Below are 20912 nucleotides of genomic sequence, written 5' to 3'. Positions count from 1 at the left end.
ATAGATAGATAGATAGATAGATAGATAGATAGATAGATAGATACATACATACATACATACATACATACATACATACATACATACATACATACATACATACATACATAGATGTAAAAATGTCTGACCTATCGAACAAAATGCCATAAATCATAATCTTTAGGCTTCTAAATCAGTTAGATGTGAATTTAATGATAACTTTAGCTAGGATAAAGCTTAAACCTAATACATTGAATTAATAAAATTTAGCAACAAAATAAATTACCCAAAATAATGAGGAAGATATCTCAACAAGATTTCTTTTAGAATTGAATTTAAAAACTACAATTTAGTTAAGGAAATAGCAGAAAATAAAGTGGTTTGAAAATAAAAAGCCATCAGCAAATGTTTACAATGAAAAAACGTGTGTGTTGTTCATAGTTATTTGAAATAAAATTTGAAGTAATAATTTCATACATTAATGTGAATTGTTTTGTCCATTAAATGAAGAAATTTACTAATTCCGATAATTTTTCGATTTAACGAAGCGGTCTGACATTATATCATTCGTTATGCCGGTACCCTATCGTCTCGCTTGTTGAGAGTTGTGTTAATGATAGCAAAAACATCTCGGAATTTACGAATAATCAGTGTTATAAGTTCGAAATTTTACTTACAACCTTTTATGTGTTGTAACAATAGTACGGCGAGTTTTGTATTAAATGCGAAGATTTTCGGCAATTTACATGTATACGACAAGATCTTAAATGAACTTCTTATTAAGGGCATATAAAATACTAAAAAATATTTATTTGTTTAAAGCATGTTGATGTCGCTTTGATTTAGAAATTACAATTTGTTACAAATTGTGGAATTTGTCGCAAATTGGTCAAATTTTGTATTTGTAAAAAAAGTAAAAAAATACCCTCCACAAGTACTTTTATATCAATACTTTTCTAATTGATCAAATATTTGTAGAAATGAGTTTTCTCAACCCTTCACCATAGTGTATTTTAAACATATTAGTTTTATACATTTTATCCCAACTACAAAAAGCAAAACAAAAAATGAACAACAACAACGCTAAATGAAATAAAAAACAAAATACACAAGGTATCGAAACCAACAGACATCTAAACATACATAACGAAAAACACAGAAAAACAAAAACAAAATAAACAACGCAATAAAACCAACCTACATCCAAATTTACGAACAGAATTCACAAAAACAAAATACACAACTCAATGACGGCAACAGCATCCAAACATACAAAACAAAATTTACAGATGAGTAAAACCAAATACATCTACACACACGAGTAAATCTTTTTCTAATGTACAGTGTTGTTGTTTTTTTAACAAAGCATGAAAAAAATATGACATTTTTTGATGAAATTTTCAGAGGTTGTCTCCGATTTTTGCTCATATCTCCGTTATTTACCGACCGATTTTGCTGATTTTAAATAGCGATCTTCTCGAAAGCATGTCTAACAGAATTATTGAAGATTCGGATCTCGCCGATATCTGGGGTCCTCTAAAAACTGATTTCAACAGACAGACGGACAAACAGACGGACATGGCTTAATCGACTAAGCTATCTATAAGGATCCAGAATATATATACTTTATAGGGTTGGAAAATTATATTTTAGAAATTGCAAACGGAATGACAAACTTATATATACCCTTCCGACCAAGGTGAAGGGTATAAAAATTTCAAGATATAAATCTATTACAATTCCAAGATTTATTGAACATTACAAACGCTACTCTTTAAGCTAAACTACTGTGCATAAAAGCTATATTTCAGTCAAATTTTGTATTTATATCATAATTTAGTAACAAGTAATGTCTGTTTCAGTGATTTTCTGGACCGACCGCACCAATGTTATGAACCGATCGTGAAAAAATCTTGAAATATAATATTTGTATACAAAACAAATATCTGTGCCAAATTTTGTATTAATAGCTTTATTTGATAATGAGTAATGTGAGAGATTCCAGACCTTATAAGGATAACCAATTATGGACCGATTGCAAAAAAAACTTCATGGTAATATTTCCTTATGAGAGAGCAATGTGAGAGCAATACATGTACCAAATTTTCTATGAATATCTTAGTTTAGTAATGAATTATGTGCTTTTAAGGGGGAGGGGACCTTGTATGGGAGCTATGTCCAATTATGTACCGATTCAGAAAATTTTTTCTTTGAATGAATTCTATTGACATAAGATTTTAATTTGTAAAATTTTGTGGAGATAACGACATTGCGACGGAAGTTACTAACAAAAAAACATTTTCCGGGAAAATGTACTTTCGTATGGTAGGTATTTGAAATTGTGGACCGATTCTGGCGATTTTCCGCAGAGACCAAGCTCTTGTGTAGAAACGAATGTTTATTTTTTCGAGGTTGTTTTAAATTTTTATTCATAACTTTTCCCGATGTGAACCGATTTTGCTCATTTTCAATACCAAACAACTTTATGAAGAACATTTTGGTTGAATTTGGTTAAATTCTATTGCTTCATTTTATCGTGAGCGTGTTTTACACAGACAGACGGACATAGCTAAAACGACAAAGTCTTCGTACAGCATTTTTGTATTATCATGGCTCTTAAACTATGTTGAAAAATTTTATTTTTAATTGGAGAAATATCAAAAGATTTGCGAAATTTAGTTGTAAAGTTAGGAAATATAAAAAAACGTGCGGTGAAATATCAAAACTTTTAAATCTAAGTATTTTCAAACTATATTTAATAACTTTAAAGAATTGTCCAAGAAAACTGAATCGTAGAGATATTAATGTTATTGTGAAAGAAGTGAATAAAAATCCGAAAGCGAATGCCACCATGTTGGCTAAAGAATTGGCAATAAAGTCACAAAAGGTTGTGCATCCACGTACAATTCAAAAACATTAAATAAAAATGGGTATCACAGTAGGTAAAGATTTTGCTGAGTACATTTTTATAATGGGAAATTTTCTCAAGATTTTTTAACTTTTCCACAAAAATGTGTAAATTTATTTTCGTACCATAAAAATTTCTTAAAAATTTTAAAATTTTCGCACCCTTAGATTAGACTTTTAGATCCTATTCAGGATTTTCATACATAAATTGTGTTTCCTTTTCATAATCGATCCAATTGACATTGGTGATGGATTGTGTTTTACCGTACTGTAAATTTTCCTCTCCCAATTGTTTTAAAAGCTCCATGTAATTTTTGCTTATGTAAAGTTATAATAAATTCGTTAATTTGTTCGATTGAGTAAAAAATCGGCATTTTTGAAGCAAAAATCGGGAAATCGGCACTTTACTACAGTAGTTTTCCGATTTAACGAACCCATATGTTGTCAGGCCTGTTCGTAAAATTGAAAAGTTCGTTATATGCAGTACTAAGTAAAATGTGGGTTTTTGGTAGGAAAATAATTAAAAATAGGTACATAAAATATTTTTTAAATGTATTTTATAAAAATTAATTCTTTTTTAATAAAAATAGCACAAAACACAAAATTCCGAATCTTATATACCCACCTTCAAACCATATTTGTGTCGAATTTAACCGCTGTATTTTTAATTCTGTCATGAGCTTTAAAGTTATTTCTCGAAGTTCATCTCTATACTCGTATTTTTAAGCGAGTAATGAGCATTAAAGTAATTTTCTTAAGGGGGCCTGATATGGAGGGTAAGGTCAATTATGGACCGATTCCCATAAAATTTGTTAGAGATATCGGTTAGTACTCGGCGTACTCGTAATGTTAAGCGAGTATTGAGCGTTAAAGTCATTATCTGAAGGACGGACGGACATAGCTACATCGAACTAAAATTTAATAAGAAGCCAGAATGAGTTACAGTTTTGGGTATAAAAGCACCGCTTGCTACAACTTAGGTTATTTGTTATTTTTGATAAATGTCATTTTATCTTAATTTAAATAATAATATTTATATTAGTTCGTTAAACAGAGTACAAAAAACAAGTTTTGTTCATTATTTAAGGTAGTCAATAGGAAAAATTAGCTTGTTCGTTAAATGCGATGTTCGTAGAATTGAATGGTCGTTAAATCGGAAAACTACTGTATTTTGAAGGTAAAATATCGGCAAAATGCCGATAAATCGGCAAATCTGGCAGGCCTGCTCACACGCATAGAAAACACAATTCAGTCTCATTTGAGCTGTCATAGAAGAAGGTTGTATTGTCGCTCGTTTCTTGCTTTTGCAATGAAAATGAACGAAAGAATATTAATGAAGGGATGGATAATACTAATTATTGTTGTGCTATTTTCGTATCTACACTACATATTTAATAGTTCTTAGAATTATTTACTTTTTAAAATGTTTTTTCTTTCAACGTAATTTGCAAATTATAATAATTAACCAAAATTTAATGTACTCTTGTTTAATTTTTACCTTTAATATGTATATATTTAATTGCAAATATAGTTAAAAAGCTCAAATTTGTGTTTTTCATTTCTTGTCATTTCTTGTTTTTTCGCTCTTTCACTTATACAAATGCAAAATGTGGTAGTATATGTCTGCCGATCCTGGGTCTTTAGTGTATGTCTAATAAGGAATCAGTTAGTGTTTCTAACCGTAGTCGATTTTGGAAGTTTTTTCAAGTAATGATGATATTTACAATTGTGTAAAAACCATTCCAGATAGGATGGTAAAACTATTTTTTAATGGGGCATTAAGTAGGAGAATAGAATAGCAAACATGAAAAATAACTATAAAACCAGTTTTAAATCCGGAAAAGTCGGGTAGCAGATTTGTAAACAGTTATTTTTTGGCCATCGTCGAACAAAAATAAGTAGTTATTCACACCAAAAAGTAACTACTTACACTTTTCTCCAATATTACTTGCCTACTTACCGGTTATGTAAAGATTTTGCTGGGGTATGTGTTACATGAGAATACCTTCACTCTTCGTCACAATGTGACATAAGAACGGTCTCAATAGAAAGTGTGGTAATTGCGGCGAAAACTAATCTGTTAATTATCGCGGAGAAATAGTTTTAACAGGTCACAAAACTCTGGTATTGCGTCTGCAAAGGAAGGAATAATAACACAACGTCAAAAAGGCGGTAAGAATCTTTTATGCAAGCACTTACTAAGAACATTACCTCGTTTAATCAAAATATGACAAACTCGTCCATGCAAAACACAATACAAGAACTCTTGAGAGTGTAGAACCAAATGATTCAACTAAAGGAATACATCGATCTTATATTAATCTCGGAAACCCATCTTACAAATAAATATAATTTTTATGCTTCTGGTTATAAATTTTATTTCACAAATCATTCCGATGGTAAGGCACATGGCATTGCTTTAAAACATCACGCTCTAGATAAATTTTTTAAAATATTCTTGCAAGGAACGTCTCTTCGCCTACAATGTTCAGTTCGAGAATTTACCATAAGTTCGACATATTGCCCACCACGGTAGTTTTTTTTGCTTTTGTTTTTAAAGTAAATACAGTTATTTATTGAAATTTAAAAAAAAATTTACCAATTTTTTGTCACAACCATGAAAAAAATATTTTTTTGAAATTATAATAGAAAATTATTGTTTTCAAAAGTAAAAATTTTAATTAAATAAAGTATCAATAAAATATATAATTAATAAAAATGCAACTAAAAAAACAAAAAATAAAAACAAGTAAGAGTTCTATATTCGTGCCGAATCTTATATTGCCTTCACCATGATGTGTTCATTTTTACTTCACTTTCTCGGGCTCAACATGCTAAAATTAATGTTTCTAGATTCAATATTATAGAAAATTCAAAAGAAAATTCAAAATTGAAAAACGAAAGAAAGTACCTGAAAGTTCCCTTTTATGGGTTGTTACCTAATTCAGACTGTACACACCCAATTTTATATTTCTAAGTTCAATGTTATAGAAAATTCAAAAAGTACCTTTTGCAAAACGAAAAAGTTCCTAAAAAATACCTATTGATTTGTTCTCGTTTAATCCGGGTTCAAAAAGTACTCTTTGAAAAACGAAAAAGTACTAAAAAGTTCCCTTTTATGGATTCTCACCTAATTCAGACTCTACATACTTAATTGTTATATATTAGAAAAAATTCAAAAAGTACCTTTTACCAAAAAATTCCAACTGATTTATTCTCGTCTAATCCAGGATCTACATTCTTAGTATCATGTTTCTGGGTTCATTATTATAGAAATCTCAAGGTACCTTTTGAAAAACGAAAAAGTACCAAAAAGTACCTTTTGAAAATAAATGGATCCAATTTATGTCACATCACGGTCACATACAAATAAAGGCTTAATAAATTTTTGATTGATGTCCTCGGATCCGGTAGTCACTAATATGAATGATACTAAAAACAAGTAAGAAATACCTTTACAAAAATATAATGTGATTTAGTTGCCATAATAAAGCATTTAAGTTTAATTTTACCTTGCCTCAGATATACATACTTAAGCCGTTTATTGCTGAATAAAATTGTGGACATTTAAGTGAAATTTTGATGGGGGCTTTCCATAGGGGCTAGGGTCATATGAGGACCAATTCGTGAGGGTCATCAGACTTGTTTTTTGCAGTTTTGTTGAGATATATATAATTAAATATAATTTTATTTTATTTAACAATATTCAATAACCTAGCCTATAGGCCATAAGCGGTTACAAATTTCTACTTCACAATAATTCCTCCAATGAATTATGAACAATTATGAACTTAAAAGCCCTAGAAGGTGAAATAATGGATCGATGTAAACCATTTTCAATAGGCTTCGTCTACGGTATCATAAAAGATTATGTGCCAAATTTCATTGAATTATCTCCAAAATTGCGACATGTAGTTTGATTACAAGGTTTACAAGCCCTATTGGGGGGTTCAGTTGTATGGGGGCTGGTGTAGGGTATAAAAATACCATAACAACGCTTAAAGACATAAAGAAATATATTGTAACAAATGAATGTATGAACATTTTTTAGCTTTAAATATTTCAGTGTGTAATGAATGCTTAAATTCAGATTTTAATTTTTAATTTTAAAAAGTTCAAATAAATATGTAAATATCTCGAAATAATCCAAATAAAAAAACCATATAAAAAATTCCTTTTAATAAAAAAATAATATTTTAACCCATTAAATTTTCGTATTTTCAAAAGGTATCCTAATATTCAAAAAAAGTCGCCATAATTGTGTCCAAAAATTCCATTCAGTTACATATCTCCATTTCGTTATGAAAACATTTGCTATACGATAAAACAAAAATTAAACTTATCGCAGTTTTTATATTAAATATACGTACTGACATAGAGATTTGCTTGCAACTGGATCTAAATTTGCATGCACTATTTATTCTCTCATTTGAAGGGATATAATTGAAAAAATCATTTTTATGCAAAATGTTTCAGAATTATATTTTAATAATTTAAAAAAATAATTTATTCCAACACATGTCAAACAAAAATTAGTCTACAAGTGGCGATATTCAACTACTGCTAGTACTAGTATTTTCCATATAAACTCTAACCCAATTTGTACTAGTGTCTGTTGTTCTAGTAATAGTACTAGTGGCATTAAGACAATTATCGCTTCATTTCCTGCAGGGAATAATTTTTCACCCAAAAAGGGTTAAATTTCAAAAAAGTATCAGACACCTATCCCCTAACTTTTCAAGCATATGACGACACAAGTGTTCTTGTCTTGATATCTACATTCGTTTAGAAGATATGATATTACCAAATTTACCCGATTTTACCCCCTTCATATTCGAAATCCTTGCTCCGACTTTTCTAAAAAATAATTGAATTCATATAATTTTATTTTTCTACGATGACTCTTTCTACTTTTGCCTATTTATTGTATGGGGACAACGTACTGTGCGGCGTATCATTGTGAGCCAAGTGCTTGCCTTCTCGCTTCTATTAGAGGGCTGATAGAAGGCTTACTTAAAAAGGCCTATTAAACAATCTTCCGTTATAGTCCTATTAGAATAGAGCAAAATAAATTTTATAGAGACAGTCAAAATATAAAAATAATTGCAAAGCCAAATATTAGTGTCCGACCGAATGTTCGGGTACGGGTTCGGAGTTCGATAAAAAGTGAAGTTCGGCCAATGTTCGGTGTTGGGCGAAATTTTGACCGAACGCCATTAAAAAGTAATTTTCCCATTCACATTTTGAAAGAACTTCCAAAATCGACTACGATTATAAACACTTACTAATTCCTTATTAGACATACACTATAGACAATTGACTACAAATTCTACTCAAAAGAAATAATTTTTGTAATTAATAACGACAACTCATTACCATGTAATGTATGAAATAAGTACATTACCTACAATACTCATTACTAAAATTTTAAAATATTTTACAAGGTTGTATGTGCATGAATCCTACAAGGAGAAGAAGCAAAGTGCTTGTGGATATCCTCTGCGAGAAGGCAATGAGTATCGCATCTTTTAGAATGGGTAAATATGTCTCTTAGAAGGCCTCTATTCTATAACGTTTTAACTGAAATAAAACAAGTAAGAGTGCTTATTCGGCCATGCTGAATCTTCTCTTAAAGTAAATTTTGTAAGGTCTTCTCATTTATTTGATATATACTGAACTTTACTATTCGATATTAATATAGACATCAGAGTGATTTTCGAAATAGGGACTATAGAGATATTTTTTCTAATTGTGAGCGCTAAAGTAATTTTCTGATCAATTATGAACCGATCTTCATAAGATTTGGTAGAGAGATTTTGGCATTTTCCAGGCAGTGAGCGTTCACGTAATTGTTTTAAGCTGACCTTATTTAGTCAATTATAAACCAATCTTCATATTATGTCTTGTAAGAATCTTATTTATGAATGTCGAATTTCATCGCTATACTTCTTTTTATGCCCGTAGAGCGTTAAAATTACTTGCTGGAGGGGACCTTATATGATCAATTATGTATTGATACTCATAAAATATGAGAGATTTTGGCTTATATGAATCATATTTGTGTGAATTTTCTTCGCTGTACTCGTATTTTTAATACAGTAATGATCTTTAAAGTCTTTTTTTTGGTGGACCTAGTAGAGTCAATAACGAACCAATCCTTATAAAATTTAACAGAGAGATTTTGTCTTTTAACAAACATATTTATGTATGTCGAATTTCTATTCTCGAATTATTCAACCATTAATGAAAGTTAAAGTAATTTTCTGAAGGGCACCTTAATTGGGGTTTATTATAATCCGAACTGAACCGAGTTATGTGCCCGCCTCAGAATATGACTTTATTTTGAGGCGGGCCTTATATGGCCACATAACTCATAACCAAATATTGATATCCACACATTTAACAAAAATATTGTTCTTATATACATAAATTACACTATAAAATTGTTTTACGATCGGTCCATATTTGGTCAAAGCTCTCATATTAAGTACAGAAAATCACTTACATAATTGGACATACCTCCCATACAAAGTCTTTTTACGAAAATCTCTTAAACGCACATTACTCATTACCAAATAAAGCTATTCATAACATGGCTGCGGTGGGTCCCATACAAAATGATAGAAATTTTTGCACAAATATTACTTTTTGTATACAAAAATTTTATTTCAAGATTTTTTCACGTGGCTGCGGTCGGTCCCATGCAAGGTTCCCTTCAGAAAATCACTTAAACACACATTACTTGTTACTAAATTACGATATAAATACAAAATTTTACTGAAATATAGCTTTTATATACAGAAGTTTAGATTAAATAATCTTTTACGATCGGTCTATAATTGGTCCTATCTCCAATACTAGCTCCAGCCCCTAAAAACGCTTTAATATATACATGCAAATTACTAATATCGCTAAGCGCTATAAAAATATAATGAAAATGACGTTTGTAATGTTCAATAAATCTTGGAATTGTAATAGATTTAAATCTTGAGATTTTTCTATTTAAGACATGGGAAAACTAATTTCTTTAAATAGTTGATCAATTAAAAAAGTATTAATATAAAAGTAGCTGGTGGAGGGTATTTAAGATTCAACCTTAGCCGAATATAGCACTCTAACTTGTTCTAAATTTAAATCAAGAAAAGTATTGTTAATACAAATTTTTACGGTGCTTTAGGCGAATTTGATGGCCCTCCTGTTCAGCAAATAACTTTGAAGTTTTTGTTGTTTTTCTTGAGGTCTTTTAAACATTATTACAACCTTTCGGAATCTTCAGGATCGGGATATTCACTTTCCATGTCAGACCAACAAGTGTCATGTAAATCAGTTTTAATTGATTGTTTATAAAAACTACCTACTACGAATAAATGAATGCTGTGATTATAGTAGAGTTGACTAATCGGGGATATATATTCCCCATTTTTTTATAACCACGGCTTCGTTTTGAGTGCATTCCACACGTCAGTGTCCAAATTTATTTTAAATTCTGTAAGTTTTTCTTTAATGCATTTTTCAATATTTTCCACAGTTCTTCAGTTGTAATCCTCGTAAAAGGAATAAATTTGTTTCCAGGCTGTCATTGGCTTTCCATTTTTAAAGATTTTAATAGTTTTATTTACACACTGAATTAATAGAAAATCCATCCTCTGAAACTGCTCGAGATAATAGTTTTTCAAGATAGATTACTGTTAACTTTATTAAAATATTGTTAAACTCCAGCTTGAGATGAAGATGGCTTCTTTTCCCCACAGGTTTTGGAAAATGGAAAAAGATACGTTAAAAGTTAAAAAATGCACAAATACAAATAGAAACAAGTGTGAATGTATAGTAGGGCGAAACCGACCATATGTCATTAACAAGTAATAGTGTTATATTCGGCTATTCCGAATCTTATACACCCACCATCAAATCACTGCCATATAAATAAACTTTGATATTTTTAATATTTTAATATTATATATCGATACTAATGTGAACATCAGGTTAATATTTGAAATAGTTCTCTTAATTAATTTTACTTATATACATATTTAAGCCAGTGATGAACATTAAAGTCATTTTCTTAAAGGGACATTATACAGGGTTTGGGGTAGTTATGGACCGATCCTTAAAAATGAGGTAGAGAGATTTTAGCTTTAAATTAGTTTATGTCAAATAGCATTGGGATATTCGTATTATCAGCCAGTTAAAGTAATTTTCTTAAGATTACCTTATATGAGGGGTAAAACTAAATATGAACCGAACATCCTTAAATCAGAGGGCGAAGTCGATTTAAAATAGTCGGCGGCTGAGCTAAAATAATTCGGCGGCGGCTTACAGTCGGCTCAGAGCCGATCGTTTTTTGTAAATTTAAGCTATAAAAGTTATGTTTATTTGTATTAAAAATGTATCGGGAGTATTGAAAATTATAAAATATCGCTTGTTACATATATCCTTTGTAAAAATCTTGTACGTTTTCAAAATATAATTGTCCAGCAATAATTCATTATGTTTAAGAATCAAAAATAAGTACAGTCTTACAGTCTATAGCCTAGTTAATGTCCAAAGAAAAATATTAAAAAATTTGAGTCGTCTTAAGCCGAATGTTTCGGCGGCCTCTCAAACAACTAAACATAGTTCAGCGGCGACTAAGCTATGATTTTTATTTATACAAATCATATTAATGTATAATTTCCAACCAGTAATGAGCGTTGTAGTCATTTTCGGTGGGGTAATTATAGACTGATCCTCCTAAAAATTTGTATAGATATTTTAGTTCCTATAGAATATATCAGTGTCGTATTTCATCGCTATACTCGCATTGTTTAAGCCAGTAATGAGCGTTAACGTATTTTTTTTTTTTTTTTTTTTGATGGGGACCTTAAATGGAGGGTAAGGTCAATTATGAGCCAACCACCACAACATTTTGTAAAGAGATGTTAGCTCATACAAATCTAGTTTATATCGAATTTAATTGATCTGCTTGAATTTTTAAGCCAGTACTTAGTTTTAAAGTCATTTTCTGAAGGGGCCTGAAGGGTCAATTTTATGACCCTCGTAAAATTTTGTAGAACGATCTTGGTTCATACAGGTCATGTTTATATGGAATTTCATCGCTTTACTCGGTTTTTAGGTCAGTAATGAGCGTTAAATTATTTTTCTGATGGTGACCTTATATGTAAGGCTCGATCCACAAAAAAATTGGTCAAGAGTTTTTGGCTCACAAGGAGCCTACTTGAGTCGAATTTCATTACTATAATCGTATTTTTAAGTCAGTAATGGGCCTTAAAGATATAAAACATAAAATTTTTGTAGAAAGATTTTGGCTTGTATAAAATTTACATCTGTAAAATATTATCGCAGTACTCATATTCTTAAGCCAATAATGAGCGTTAAAGTAATTTTATGGAGGGAACCTTATATAAGGGGCAGGGTCAATTATGGACCGATCCACTTAAAATTTGGTGGAAAGATTTTGGCTCTTAATATACTTACTTATGTCAGATTTCTTCGTTATACTCGCATTTTTACGCCTGTTAAATTTCACCGCTATAGTCGTATTTTTAAGCCAGTAATGAGCGTTAAAGTAATTTTATGGAGGGAACTTTATATGGGGGTAGGGTCAATTATGGACCGATCCACATAAAATTTTGTGGAGAGATATTGGCTTTCATGAAACTTATGTGTCTCGAATTTCATCGCTTCATTCCCATTTTTAAGCCAGTAATCAGTTTTTTAGTCATTTCTAAAGGGACTGTCCGCCATAATTAAATTTCTGACGTCAAAAAACTGACCTATGCGAAATTTTGTGGTATTTACTTTATTAACAACAAAATTTGTGAATTTTTGAAGCTCTTTATACAATATTCCGCATGGTTCATTTGTATGGGGGCTATGTGAAATCGTTGACTGATTTTGCCCAATTTCAATAGCAAACATCAATAATCAATAAAGTATATTTTGGGAAAATTTCATGTCAATATCTCTTTTTTGTGGACGCTATAGTGCCAACAACTGACAGACGGACGGACATATTTCAATGTGTTACACACGGAAAGACAAAATCAATATACCCTCATCTTTTTTGATTGTGGGTTTAAAAAAGTACATAGTCACTAGTAAGCTAAGTTTTTCCTGGAATGTAATAGTTTGGATAAAGTATTCAACCGAATCAGACGCTGATTTTTCGCTTATGATTTCTGAAGATTGTTTGTATGTGTGTCCTAATCGTGTACTTACATTTGCGATTTATTGTTTAGCTTTTAAAAATAAAAATCATAAGCAGACCTTTTCAAAAATGTTTACAAAATAAAAATCAATTGTAGCGAGTTATTTTGTTTTTCTTTTAGGCTTATCTCAATCACTTATCAGAAAAAATCTAACATAAAGGTTTCTTTCAGTGATAAACTTCTAAAACACTATTTTAAATGGTGAATACAGCAATTAACCTTATAAAAACAAAGTGGACCCGATATTTTCTGTCTGTGGTATATAAAATTTAATTATAAATTTAACACAAAATAATGTGAGAGGTATTATATATTAGCAGGGAAACCAAAATATATAAATGCTTGTTTATTGCTGTGATTCGTATGGACTCATGGCTTTACACGTTTCAGAACAATTTAAAAATTTTGAAATTGATTTCATAAAGCATATTTTTGAGTATTTTATACATAAGAGCATAATTTAGCGTGATTTGATTTTGTAGCATATTTAGGTATATTTTCGAGTTTTTAGAGTATATTTTACTCTTTAGTGCATATTTTGATATTTTTCGCTTTAGTTTTACATTTTTGTATATTAAAAAAAAATTTTCTATATTTACTTTAATATTTTTTAAAAATTAACAAGTTAGAGTGCTGCCGAATCTTAAATACCCTCTTCCACCAGCTACTTTGATTTTCAAAAGGGAACCTTGTATGGGACCGACCGCACCCATGTTATGAACCGGTAGTAAAAAAATCTTGAAATAGAATTTTTGTATTCAAAACTAATATTTTTGCCAAATTTTTTATGAATAGCTTTATTTGGTAATGAGTAATGTGCGTTTAAGATATTAAAACGACTTTGTATGGGAGCTGTGTCCAATTATGTATATAAATACAAAATTTAAAAATCGTGATTTTCGAGAGGGGACCTTGTATAGGAGCAATGATCAATTATAAACTGATCGTAAAAAATTTCATAGTAATATTTCTGTATGTGAGAGCAATATTTGTATCAAATTGTATATGGATACCTTATTTTAGTAATGAATTATGTGCGTTTAAGAGATTTTTTGGAGGGGACCTTGTATAGGAGCTTTGTCCAATTATATACCGATTCAGAAAATTTTTTCTCTGAATGAATTCTATTGACATACGATTTTAATTTGTAAAAATATGGGAAGATGTCGACTTTGTTTGGGAAGTTATTAACAAAAAACCCATTTTTCGCGAATATGTACTTTTGTATGGGAAGTATATGAAATTGTTAAATCAATCTCTTGTGGAAACGAATGTATGGAGATTTTCATGGAATTATCTTGCATAATTTTCCAGAAAATTACATCAGAATGTGAAAAAATTATTATTTTTTCGAGGCTGTTTTAAATTTTAATTCATAACATTTCCCGGTGTGAACCGATTTTGATAATTTTTAATACCAAACTGCTAAGGATAATAGTGAATATATTCGGTCAATTCGGCTGACTTCCTGCCTGAAGTATCCATCACAATATCAGTTCCCTAACTCCCACATAAAACTGCCCAAAATAATATTAACCAGGCCTGTGTACATTGGAAAATATTCATCTATTAATCCAATAATGCCTAGATTTGATTTTTTTTTCCTAAAATATTATCGTTTAAAATTTTTTCGGATTTTATTTACAAATTTTTAAATGTTAAAATTATTATTTCTGGATTTAATTTTAAAAGAAACATAATTAATTTTCGTTACTAACCAAAAATTAACGAAAAAATCTTAATGTGAGAAAAAATTTGTTAAAAATCAACTTCTTGTTGGTTTAAAGAAGGGTCGAGCCTACAATAAAATTCGTATATTTTTCAATAGTTTATTGGAAGTATATTAAACTATTTGACGTTTATGAGTGCAATTTTCGTGAATTTTGTTTAAATTTTTTATATACTTATTGTTGGCTTAAAGAAGGGTCGTATATTTGTCAATGGTTTATTGAATGTATTTTAAGTTATTTGACGTTTATGAATACAAACTTCGTGAATTTTGTCTAAAATTGGTTAATAAATCTAAAATATTGAAAATTTTTTCAGTAACCAGTAAAATCTTACTGAATACTGATATTTTCTTTTTACTCTTTGCCGAACTGCGTGAGCAAACCCAATCAATACGTCATACTTGTGGACAAAGTACAAAAGTTGAGAAATATTAAATTTTGGCGTATATTTAGCTTTGCCAATATTATTTAAAACGGTAGTTATAAAAACTATACCTTGTTTAGAAACCAACTGACGTTTTGGAAATCAGTCCATAAATTAAGATATAATTTTGACAATACAATGGACAAATTAAACAAGAGAATTAATAAAACTATCAAAAAAAATCCAGCAAGTTAACATTAAATACTAATTTATAAAAATATTTTTTCTTTTTTTCAGACTCAGTTCGAAATCATGACAAATTTAGATGGTAATCTTCATCACAACCAAGAACAAATAGAGTGCATACAACAGCAACAGGAAAATTGTTTCCAGGAATTACAGCATCAGTTGAATTCCCAATTATGTGCTGTCGCACAACATACCAGTTTCACAACCCAAACTACCATACAGCAACAACCAACACCAGCAGCAACAATAGTGCCATTTTTACCTGCATTTTTACGTCCTCCTCCCCCGCCACCTCCATCACATCTAGCGGCGGCAGCTAGCAACCTTCCCACAGTATTGCATACACACGCTCTCCATGCCTCGCAACATAACAAGATGACAATGCAACCGATGTGGTCAACGGCAGCTGTCGCAGCAGCGCATTTACAGGCCGCATTGGCAGTAGCGGCAGTTGCAGTCAACAATGACTCCAACAATACCAGTAACGTAGGCGAACAAGCAAATAAAATTACCAACAACAACAGTTCAATAACTAATGAGAACGGGACAACGTTGCCTCATGAATATGGCATTGGAAGCAAGAGCGTGTTACATAGCCTAAGTTCCGAATTAAACTTTGTTGATGTGGTGGCAAGTACGACTACACCGCCTTCCACACCTTTATATAATGTAAATAACAATAATAATGATAATAACAACAATAGCGAATGTCCTTCGCCAGCGCCTTGTTCTCCAGATGATGTTATCGAAAACATGCAAGTAGATACATTATCCATGGATGACGATAACGATCTTATGTCTAGCTCAAATGGATCCAACAGCCCGAGATCTAACTCAAATAGTTCAGCTCAGGAGGATGTTATTTTAACGAGTAAAGAGGAGTCCTTGGATGATGAGGATGTTACAGAAGCTCCGTTAAACTTGTCAAAACCAAAGTATTCATCAAGATCATCGATTGATGCGGCTATTAACAGTGCTATTTTAATTAAGCGAGAAAACGATCGCCTGACTCCTGTCTCAAACTGTGATTCTCCATTGCATTGGCAATCATCATCGTCTTCAAACGCCGATACAAATTTTGTTGCCATCCACATTTGGAATAACCCTGAAACTCAAGAATCCGATACGATAGCACCTTTTAACAATATTGAAAATATATCGGTTACAAGAGTTACTCGTAATAGTCGAGATTCAACAGGTGCATGTGCTGGAAAACGAATTTCGGACCAGTTTAGCCCAGCTGTTCATCAGGAACTTAAGCCGACTAGTGGAACTAAACAAGCACATTCACCCGCTACGTTCTTACCACAAGATATCCATTCCAATCTACGTGAAAGTTGCAGCAATAGCCGGGACACCAGTAGCAGTCATGGGCATGGCCACGGCTATCACAGCAAGCAACATATAAAACGTCCTATGAATGCCTTTATGGTTTGGGCTAAGGATGAGCGTAGAAAAATTCTTAAAGCATGTCCCGACATGCATAATTCGAATATATCGAAAATATTGGGAGCTCGCTGGAAAGCCATGTCTAATGCCGACAAACAGCCCTATTACGAAGAACAATCTCGCCTTTCAAAACTCCACATGGAACAACATCCAGACTACAGATATCGACCTAGGCCAAAGCGAACATGCATTGTAGATGGCAAAAAAATGAGAATTTCTGAATATAAAGTCCTTATGCGTAACAGACGGGCAGAGATGAGACAATTGTGGTGTCGCGGAACAGGCTCTCCAGGTGCAAATATTCCAGGTTCTGCCCGACCACCCTGTCATCATTCTCCTGAATGCGAAGATGAAGTGCAGGCAGCAGTAACCGCTGCCTATCAACTGCAGGACATGGGTCAAGCGGTAGCTGTTGCAGCCGCCGCAGCTGCAGTAGCAGCTGGCATAAATAACATGGAAGAATGCAACTCTACTTTAATAGATCGTGTCACTCCAACTACTAGCAGTAGCAATAGCAATTACTATCCCGCTGAAAGTATATCAGAGTTGGAATTTGCAAATGAGAGTAATGCAATTGGTTTTGAATCTCGAGATGACGACTGAGTGGATCAATATTATGAAATTATTATAAATACGTATTATGAAATTATAGTTATATAAGTGTAGTATAAACAGCAGCCACAATAGTAAAACATTTTTTGTTCAAAATAATGACACAAATACACACATACCTACATTCTACAATACACAAATCCACATATTTCATATAAACACATTAAGTTGTTTTTTACGATTTATCTTTTATAAAGGGCCCACTCTCAAGAAACAAATCGAAATAACCCATGTCATAAAACTTCAACGCTGAAAAATTTGGTCAAATCGAATTATAGCTTATCGGATATGAATTGTAAATGTTAAAAAATATTGAACTATTATGATATGCCAAATCAAATATATTGAGGTCTATTGAGAACTAATAACAATTCGGCTATAAACTATTGTTTAAATAAAATAAATTTAAACCATTCCAAGCATATCTTTAAATTTTAGAAAGCATATTTGCAAAAAAAAGTTTGTGTTATAGAATATGTATTAAAATTTAGGAAAATTTTCCGATAAAAGTTCGTTATCAAGTAATTTTAATAGTATTTTTTACGTGTTTTCCACATGTATGTTAAGCTAGATAAACTTATCTATGTTGACTAAAATTCAGAGTTAAATTTTCGTAAAAAACAATTTAATGTAATGTATGTAAATATTTTTGAATTAAATATACGAATTTATACACCGGTCACATTAGTCACTAAACGTACAAAACTAAAAATTCTAAGTCTTTATAATCAAGACATTTTTTGTCAATAATCTGTGTGCCATAAATATGTATATATAGGTTATTTGTCACACAAACAACATTCATGCGAAAAAATTCCAATTACAGTGAATTTTCCCATAACTCGGACGTGGTCATATTTTAAAATAGGAAAATATTAGACCTAAGTTCAAAATATTGTATCTATGAGTAGAAAGAAACCATAAATAAATCACAACCGAAATTGAGAATAATATTTATCATTTAAGAGTATAAAAAGTATTCGGGGTACAATAAAAGCGGTTACTAAAATATTTTCTCTTCTAAAACATTTACAAAATAATTTCAACTCTTTAATACTGAATTTTACTATTTATATTAAAATAAATCAAGGTTGACAACCGTTATCACTAAGCTATCGTACTGCTTAAATACCGATAACGCTTAAATAGCAATACCGAAATATGTTAAAATGCCAAAAACGATAAAATGTAGACTAGACAATTGACTAGACTTAAAAATAGAGTATAATATGCAATATATGTATATATCTAATATGTAGTAAACTAGTCTAATCTATATTTCGTTAGTATTTATCCATTATTATGAGTGGTACAACATTATCGTGACCACAGATCGAATTTAGCAAGTCATTTATAGTAAAAAAAGTCGCGAAAGTGTGTAGGAGCCAAAGCATGGCGGACATATGTATATAGATCCATAATTGGTCATAAATCGACTACTTTAAAAAGCCAGTAAGCACTGAAATACAGCGTAATCGAGTTTTATATCAACGAAAAACCTCCTACTTAGCTCTATGAGGAACTGCTTATAATTGGCCCTCATTCAAAAAAGGATTTTAAAGTTTTTACGAACTTAATAATAAAACTACGATAATAAAACTACGAAGATATGTCTACCAAATTTTGTAAAGCAGAATATAGCCTAAACTAATTTCAATTTCGGAAGTGGTCCTCAAAATCACCGCTAAGATGTTGTTTTAGTACAGTATCGTTACCAATAAAATAGCGATACCAAAATACCGATAACGCTAAAATACCAATACCGAAATAAGTCAAAATACTGGTAACGCTAAGATATAGTTACCGAATTATCACCTTTTCCAAACGCTTGCCAACCTTGAATGAAATACTTTAGATTTTATTGTGCTTTTCGCACAAAAAAATATTTCAAAGCATCATTTCTTATTATTTTTATGTCGATGTACCTCGAATATTTTTACAACTTACATATAATATCGTGCCATTATCTAATCTAATCCCAACATTAACATACACATGTATTAATACATGAAAACATAGGGTGGTTTCTTCAAAGTACTTTTGTGAACTTCAAAGTCTGCTAATCGAATTAGATTATACCATGTGCAATACCTAATTTTTTATTTAATATGTATAATTAAAGGCCACAATTGCTCTGTTTTTCTCTAATAAAATTAATCCAAATTTTAATGTATGTTAAATTTTGGATCCTTTAAAAGAGTGGCTTCTACTGGCGGGGTATTACATGGCCATAATTTTATTGAAGATTATGTGTTCGAACAACGCATTACCAGTGAAAATAAAAACTATCATCCTTGTTGCACCATCTGAATTCGAAAGAACATGCTAAGAAATAAATATATCAAATATTGTATCGTTGTTATGAAGATGGTTAGGATCGGATCTCTTTTTGGAACTAGTCCTAATGTATCATTCTAAATAAATAAATTATATGAATAAACTCCAAAAATATACGTACATACAACGAAATTTCAGTTGCAAATACTTAAAGGTGAGGAAAGATTAAATTTTGTAATCGCAAGCACAATTATAAAAGGTTTAATTTGAAATGTAAATGTTATGTTATAAGCGAAAGTGATATCAACAGTGATATTAACAGGTAGTAGTACTACCACTACTAGTCTCTGTAACATTATACCAATTTCTTATTAATTAATTATGTACCGGTGAATAATTGGGAAAATAAAAGTAAATTTTCTTAACCCTCTTAAATAATGCTGAAGTTGGCAATTCTGTGGTCATTGTTTTACACGCTTGGAAGAGGACGATGTTTTTCTATTAAACGACAAAGCAATGGGTGGAATACCAAATAGTTTTTGTACGTTCATACAAAGTGATAACTTTCTGGATGGCGGGCCATTAGCCGTGCGCAAAGGTCTTATATATTGAGGTATTTTGTATCTGCTTTACAAAACTAAGATTTTTTGATGTACACCCAGCTAAAAAAGAACTTCCAAAGAAGCGAAAAAAAGTAGAATTTACTCCATGGTAGTAGTGAAAAAGACATAAAGAAGTAATGATTTTAACTCAAGCTTGTCATAGGAGGGATGTTACTTTTATTTGATTACAAATTCAATACATCTGAAGTCATTCTTAGAAAGTAATTTTTATGTTCTTTTCTTGGAAGTAAATACATAAATAAATAAATTACACGCATTTATCAATCAACTCCAAAATAAAAGGGGTTTAATTCAAAGAATTTCAGTAAAAAAATAAACCTTCAATTTTAAACGAAATTGGATTCTTTTCGCTTCTATCTAAATAAGTTAATAAACTAAGTTTTGAAGTGGTGTTTTTCTTTTGGAAGAACTTCGTTTTATTTTTGCTGGACAGACAATTTATAATCCATTATGCTCATGGACAATTATTCTGGTATGACGTAACGTTTTTGTCTTCATTTATAATCACCTACAACCG

At 30.9% G+C, this 20912-nt stretch overlaps 1 protein-coding gene across 2 annotated transcripts in view; it reads left to right on the top strand.

Annotated features, from left to right (window-relative positions):
• LOC111676362 (transcription factor SOX-6) overlaps positions 1-20631 on the top strand; it is an 85093-nt gene extending 64462 nt beyond the window's left edge. For both annotated transcript variants that reach the window (XM_023437271.2, XM_046947780.1), the window contains one exon: positions 15483-20631. In XM_023437271.2, coding sequence (XP_023293039.2) covers positions 15483-17486 — 2004 coding nt within the window. In that variant the 3' untranslated portion in view covers positions 17487-20631. The remainder of the gene's footprint in view (positions 1-15482) is intronic.
• The last annotated feature ends 281 nt before the right edge of the window (positions 20632-20912 follow it).

Source organism: Lucilia cuprina, chromosome X, assembly GCF_022045245.1.
Source record: "Lucilia cuprina isolate Lc7/37 chromosome X, ASM2204524v1, whole genome shotgun sequence".
Taxonomy (NCBI): domain Eukaryota; kingdom Metazoa; phylum Arthropoda; class Insecta; order Diptera; family Calliphoridae; genus Lucilia; species Lucilia cuprina.
This window is presented reverse-complemented; position numbering and strand designations above follow the sequence as displayed.